The following is a 7721-nucleotide window of genomic DNA, read 5'->3' on the forward strand; positions in this document are numbered from 1 at the left end:
GTCGGCCACTTGGGTCGCTTAGCTTAGTCACACAACGACTTTGGTGCAGCTCTTTTTTTCTTTGCATCATGTGCTGTTTGGGGACTATTTTTTTAAGTGCCATCCTGTCTGACACTGCAGTGCCACTCCTAGATGGGCCAGGTGTTTGTGTCGGCCACTTGTGTCGCTTAGCTTAGCCATCCAGCGACCTCGGTGCAAATTTTAGGACTAAAAATAATATTGTGAGGTGTGAGGTGTTCAGAATAGACTGAAAATGAGTGGAAATTATGGTTATTGAGGTTAATAATACTATGGGACCAAAATGACCCCCAAATTCTATGATTTAAGCTGTTTTTTAGGGTTTTTTGTAAAAAACACCCGAATCCAAAACACACCCGAATCAGACAAAAAAAATTCGGTGAGGTTTTGCCAAAACGCGTTCGAACCCAAATCACGGCCACGGAACCGAACCCAAAACCAAAACACAAAACCCGAAAAATTTCAGGTGCACATCACTACATTTCAGGCGCTAGATGCATTACCAAAGGATAGATTTAAACAATTTTAAAGTTCTTTCATTTTTAAACAGGGAGAAAAATAATATAGCGTAGAATTGCAGACACTGGTCCAGTACCTTGTCCAAGTACTGTGGGATAATTTTCTCCAAGAGCTTGGCAGTATGCTCACTGACTTCAGACGGTTTGATCACCACAGCATTACCTGTACAGAAAAGGAAATAATAAAACACATTCACTATTGCTACATCCCAGATCTGAGTATATCACAACTGTACAAAATGTATCACAGGGTGAAAATGTTGACCAGAAGAGCTTACAGTTATCAGTTTTTAATATTTAATAAAGTCTAATTAATAAAATGATTGCACATGTAAGGCAATATAACGTACAGTAAGTCACTGTACAGGTTACACAACCTTGAGCAATTTGATATTAACTGAAATGATTATATTTACATTTGCCTTATAATGAACACTAGACAAGGATTGCTTATGGTTTACTTTTTCCACTGCAGCAGTTGGTGAACACATTCTGTAACAGAAAAGTTGGTTGTATTCAGAGGCGGATTGGCCATAGGGTTTACAGGGAAGATTCCTGGTGGGCCGGCGCACCCGCGGGGCCTGTTTTGTTTGAGGACATGCGGTCCTTTTTATAGACATAATGAATAAGATGCCAAACAATTTGCATATATGAAAATGACTTTGCCACTTAGCCTGTGATTGCAGATGTTCTAGTGTATGCTCTGTCTGCCTGCTTGGCTGACATATAAGATTGAGTGAATAGTGATTGGGATATGGTTGGTGTAATAAGCAAGAAAATATATCTTTCTAAAGAATTATGTAGTTTCCTAAATTTTGAAGGTGTATCATATAATGTGCTCATAATATTTAATTTTATTTCTTTTTAACTTCCCCCTTGATGCTGGACATGCCCACTATCTGGAAAGTCTTGGGGGGTGGGTGCTGCTGCCACGGCCCATGGGTAGACCTTACACCTCTGGTGCTGCCCATGTGGATCCACCAGTACAAATTTTTCCAGGGCCGCTTTTTGTTCCCAGTCCGCCCCTGGTTGTATTAAAGGAAAAGTAAATGTCTGTTTGGGTATGAAACACATTAACTTCCCTCTTTGTCAGAAACTGTTCAGTGCTAGTTGTAGGAATGTGCAATGACAGAATGGTTTGCTAGGGGAAAGCCAGTCATTTGCAGTTACACTGCCATTGTATTCTATAGGGAGCTATTCACATTCTGAACTGGTTCCTCAATGCAGCATCATGTTACCGCTCTCATATATTCTTGTTTCCCAGGGCGTGTCTTACAGTTCTACTCCTGGTATATCTGGATTATAAGAAATCGGATCTGTTAACCCTTTTACTGTACAGGCAGGGGCAATTCTTCGCTTTGAAAAAAAGCTTTTACATTTCTAGCCATGGCTTCTGCTATGAAATTTTGGGAGGTGTCCTAGATCAAGTGTCTGAAAATTGTTTTTTAACATATCTAGTTTCTTATAAAGAATCAAGCCACCCTATATCAAGTGGCTTACACAAATATTTACTTCAGGATTTTACAGCCACCTTCCTTGACAGGCAGCCAACAGTCATCACAATACCTTTGACTCCTTTTAAAGACATGATACCTAAGTTATGCAGTGGGAGTGGCCTGATTCCATATATGACTATGTTCACTAGGCATGAGCTATACATGCAGGTGTATTCTGTGGGCAGCTATATGGTTAGAGGGGAACATTTTAGAAAAACTATCCCTGTCATATTACACTCCCTACAAGTAAAAAATATTCTGGTGATAAAATAGGATAGATAGATAGATAGATAGATAGATAGATAGATAGATAGATAGATAGATAGATAGATAGATAGATAGATAGATAGATAGATAGATAGATAGATAGATAGATACATACACACACTGTAAGTGACTATGGCAACCTACTGTATACCGGTAATCAACTCCTTGATGACCATCTTGCTAGGGATGACATGCTGCTGTTGCCCCAGTTCACAGGATTCTTTGATGCACCACGCTTGGGGCCTCATTCGGAGATGCACGCAAACCACACGGAATGCGTACATAGTTGAGCGATTACTTGCTACTGCACATGCGCAAATTACAGAGATGTGGCTATTAAATTATGTTTAATTATATTAAGTACATTTTAACTCCATTCCCCTTCTGTATCCACTCACATCTGTATTCTTTTTTTCCATTGGTCAAAGCTGTGCTTTAGCTCATTATCTATCAGCTGTTCCAACTGCTCCGTTGTTTTCCTCTCTAGCCCAGTAACTGATGCAAACCAGGTTTCACTGAGCACCAGGGGCGTAACTCCCAGAGGCAATGGAGGCGCCTCCCTCCATTCTCCAAGGCCTGAAGGGGCACCTGCATGTACAGTAGCACCTGTGTGGTTCACAGCGGGATCAAAGTATAACCACTGCTCTTCCAACAAAGCTCTGCGGCGCGGCCGCCGCTGCTGCATAGTCAATTGGTTCTCTCTCTGATCTTGAGAGTCAATTCGAGCTATTTTCTCAAATTTTTCCAACATTGCAGTTGGTTTTTAATGTGCAAAGCCTTCTGGGACATTCATAATCTTCAACAGTCACACAGTGGACGTTTTGTTAAATTCAACTAAAAATTTTAAGTTAACATGTTCTACATTTGAACTAAGAATTTTTTACTACACATGGGAATAATAGCTTCTCTGAATGCTACGTGACAGCAAACTATCTGTGTGAGAGGGGTGAAACTTGCAAAACCATTTTGGGATAGTTCAAGGTCAATGTTCCTCGCCTCCCTTTTAACTCACACATTATGGTTTATTATTTACAAGTACAATCTCATTATTTAATAGCCCCATCTTGTATTCATTTGTTACCCTGACTGTACACACAAAGGTGCTATTGCGTGCGAGGGAGCGGTTATCAGAATAGGAGAAGTAAAATTATGTGCTTTCCTGGGTGGTGTCTGGAAGCTGGCCTGAAGGGAATGCAAACAAATTCCGTCTCGTGAGCATGTCACTGCAAACGGGCTGCGTTCTCAGACCCAGAGCCGCTTCCACATAGACCATATTCAGATGGAGACACTACACCTGCTGCACATATCGATGTTGGATGCGATGGTGCGCCAATGGTGGACTGTCTGGAAGCACTGGTGGTGCTGCAGTGTGCAGGGGTGCGGAAACTGGGTGTCTCAGGCATTACACAACATCATCCGCCAGCATATGCAAGACTTCACATTTTTAAATTCAACATAACATTCAACAACATTATCCACAATTTACTTTTTATATTTAGGTAACAATGTAACAAGCAAAATACAAAATAAAATTGATTGAAACGTGTGATATTGGGCCTGATTCAGATGCAAAGCTGAGGCAGCAGGGACTCTTTTTACTAACGGAACTGCGAAACACCGAAAGTGTAGCAGCCGCCCACAAGTCATAGGGACACCCACCGGTGCCATGTTTTATGCATACGAGACTGCAATTGCACACCGAGACACACCCCAAGAACGGCCACAACGCATCTGGGTTTTTGCAGACACACCTCGTTACCTCCCCCAAATGCTTTCTTCCTGTCACTCTGCGACTGATTCCTCACTGCGAGCGGCATCGCAAGGTACCTTAGCAAGGGCGCACTGCGGCCAGGACACATGCACAGACGGACTATAATTGCTCAGTTGCGACACCATCAAAGTTGTGATCACATCTGAATCAGGCTCACAGAGATTCTAATGAAATTGATAGTGACCAAATGACTGTACCTGCTGCAATGGCGCCCACTACAGGCTGCATAGTAACCACAAATGGGTAGTTCCAGGCTCCGATAACTAGGACAACACCAAGAGGTTCATAGTTGATGTAAACTTCATCTCTCATGGTTGTTAGATTCCTTTTGACATGTTGCGGTGCAGCCCACTCATGGAGTTTGTCAATCACCAGTTCAATTTCAGCTAACAGCCCCATCATCTCATACGTGAAAGCAGTGCACTCATTCTAAACATTAAAAAAAGTCACAAGAGTTACTAAGCTAGGTCACTGTATAATGAAAGTTGGTAAGAATTTCATATTTTTATAGTGTGACAGAACATCTGAAAGATAGCCTGCTGAGTCTCACATAATCCTAACGTGGTCTCATTTATTGTAACTTTGCACTAATTAAATACCATGGAAATGACATCAAGTTTTGTGTTTATAAAGTTTTGCATGTTCTTTCATACATTCCACACAAAGGATTTCTTTCTTGTGCAAATCTCGTGCATGAATATGCTGAATAATGATGGTAGAAATATTCCTCTGGCATGTTTTCCAGCCATCTATTTTATTCCAACATGTACTGGAACAGAATTTTATTTGAGCACAGTAATCACATTATGTACAATTTTATGGGAATAATTGAGAAATTGTATTATATTATATAATAAAAGGCTAACATTGCTCTTCCTCTCTATGGGGGGGGGGGGGGGGGGAGGAGAATTCAAGTGTTTTGCGTGCTGGTGGCCACTGGATGCCATCTGATGGAGCAATTCAATTGTTGTTCCGTCATTTTGATGGGCTGGTAACTAGTTTAACAATAATTGTGACAGTTTGTAACAGTGGTATGTACGAACATACATCGGGGGCCATCGCAGCGATGTTAATCGCATATGTACGAACATGTGCGATTAGCATCGCAATGCGATGACAGAGGCCCCCAGCGGTACCTGGTAGCCAGGAGGAGAGGGTGTGTGGTGGTCTCCGTCAACTCCCAGCCTCGGGAGGTGACATCAGCAGGTAGTCCTGGGCTCCTCCTCTTCCTCTCTGCAGCCGGAAGAAGTGATGTCAGTGTTGCTGGGGGAGGATGAGGCAGTGACCTGGGACTGCAACGGAAGCTGCCTGCATACAGGTGCGCGCGCGCGTGCGTGCGTGTGTGTGTGTGTGTTGTGTGTTATAACATTTCTTTAGAATGTAAGCTCTCACGAGCAGGGCCCTCTGCCCTCATGTGCTTATCCTTTTCTTACTTTAATAATCCTCAACTGCCCAAATCCCGCAGTTTTTTGGCCACCTTGAAACTTATCTTGTGTCGTCTACTGGTGTAGTTATGCTTAGTTACCCAGTACTGGTCTCTGCGGAACCCTTATGGCGCCATATAAATAAAGGATAATAATAATAATAATAATAATAATGTGAAAATGCGGTAAAAACACAAAAAACAGGGTTTTAAACCACACTTTTCCATTCGTACATCCCGCTGTAAGTATGAATGGTCGGTATATTATATAGACATTTATGAAATGTTGGCATGATCAGAATGTACTAACATTCGTGTTGCAGCAGATTACTGTTTTTTTGAATATTTATTTTACTGCAAAACTACAGGTACCAGCATGCCCCTGAATGCCCCGCATGCTGGTACTTGTGGTTCTCCAATTACCAGTATGCGGAGGTGGCTTGCTTGGACAATATTTATTTCTATTTTTACACTAATGCTATGAAGTCACCACCCACAGCCCATAGGTGGAGGCCATAGCCCCGGGCTTCATCCCTGGCCCTTGGGTGCCTGGAGGGGGACGAAGACGTGACACCTTTATTGGGGGAGTCCCCACTCGTCCAGCGAACCCCAGCCAGAGTGACTAGTCGGGAGGGGGGGATGCCATGGCCACAGGGACCTATGTAAATGTGTCCCCCGGCTGTGGCATTATCTCCTTGACTAGTGGAGCCCGGTGCTGGTTTAAAAAATACGGGGGACCCCTACGTCCTATTTCCCCCGTATTTTTTTAACCAGGACCGGTCCAAGAGCCCGGTGCTGGTTTTTAAAATGCTGGGAACCCCTTCGCATTCCCCCGCCCAGAGCCCCCCCCCCCCCCCCCCCCCCCCCCCCGATATTTTAACAACCAGGACTGGCTCAAAGAGCCAGGGGTTGGTTATGCTTAGGAGGGGGGACCCCACGCTTTTTTTTTTTGTTAAATAGAGAAGCTTGCATGGATCTCACTAATCCGTGCATGATTCTATAAACACGCCAGCCAGAAGCAGGTCTACTTGAAAGTTCAATTTGTGTACAAATGCCATGCTTTTCCGGCAGTGTATGGCTATTGTTGGTAGTGATTGAGAATATGAATGCTTAGTAAATTCCTGTGTTGTATGATGTATATGTGAACAAACAAATAAACGTGTCTGACCGATGGTCTATTGCAGGCCTGGCCAACCTGTGGCTCTCCAGCTGTTGTAAAACTACAAGTCCCATCATGCTTTGCTACAGTTTTGCTATTAGGGAAGGCTAAAACTGTGGCAGGGCATGCTGGGATGTGTAGTTTCACAACATCTGGAGAGCCACAGGTTGGCCAGGCCTGGTCTATTGATTCGTATGTGTGTGGACGGCAGTGTATCTCTCAATACGAACTGGCCCAACACTGACTACATTTGTGTTTAGTAAATTTCTGAGTTGCATTTTTGTATGAAAATGCAATCTTGAATGAAATTGGGACCGTAATAAATTTCCAATGTATTTTTTCTGGCATGTCTAACCATAACTTCTAAACCCAATGTCGACACCTTAATTGTCCACATTCTGGTGTTGACATTGTGATTGTCAACATAGTGACTGCATGCCAACATGAATTACAGAAACAGGTGCTCGCACACTAAAGCCACCAGACTGTGACCTCTCTTGCAGGGAACAGTTATTTTTGCTATGTCATCTGTTATCAGAACAGCTTTATGGATAAACTTAAGAACCTTGCGCAAGTCTCCTATTAAGGCTCCCTTGATATCAGCATCTTTCTCAATGATCATTCTCTTCAAAGCCTTGAGCTGCTGAAGTCTGAAATCCAATGAGCGAGTCCTCCCAGTGGCAAATGCCTTCTTTGCTTTGTCCACAATCTGTTTCATGTTGATTCTTTCTAAGGCTGGAAGAAGAAAGATATATTATTATTATTATTTACAGTTTCCATTGCGCTTTTTTACAAATGGATAAAGTAATATATATGAGTAATATAGTACAGAACAGCAATGGAATGTCCCCAACTAGTAAGACCTGGCCATACACCGAGAGAAAGTCTGGAAAAATCAGCACATTAGTGTACGGACATAAAAGATAATCTGCAAGCACTGAAAGACGGGCAAAAACGGTCTAGATCTGTTGATTTGATTTTTCAACATGTTTAATTTGCCAGACAGTCTTTCAATATATTTTTCAAGTGTATGGTACTGGACTATTGTTTCAGACAATCCAAGATATAA

At 42.5% G+C, this 7721-nt stretch overlaps 1 protein-coding gene across 1 annotated transcript; it reads right to left on the reverse strand.

Annotated features, from left to right (window-relative positions):
* Window positions 1-521: 521 nt before the first annotated feature.
* Window positions 522-7389, reverse strand: LOC135018096 (aldehyde dehydrogenase, dimeric NADP-preferring-like; the record flags this gene model as incomplete). Its single annotated transcript, XM_063952993.1, has 3 exons — window positions 7218-7389; window positions 4268-4499; window positions 522-699 (listed from the first exon to the last, which is right to left on the reverse strand). Coding segments are annotated over exons 1-3 (563 nt in total), but the record flags the coding sequence as incomplete, so codon positions are not given.
* Window positions 7390-7721: the final 332 nt, after the last annotated feature.

Source organism: Pseudophryne corroboree, unplaced genomic scaffold, assembly GCF_028390025.1.
Source record: "Pseudophryne corroboree isolate aPseCor3 unplaced genomic scaffold, aPseCor3.hap2 scaffold_3202, whole genome shotgun sequence".
NCBI lineage: Eukaryota > Metazoa > Chordata > Amphibia > Anura > Myobatrachidae > Pseudophryne > Pseudophryne corroboree.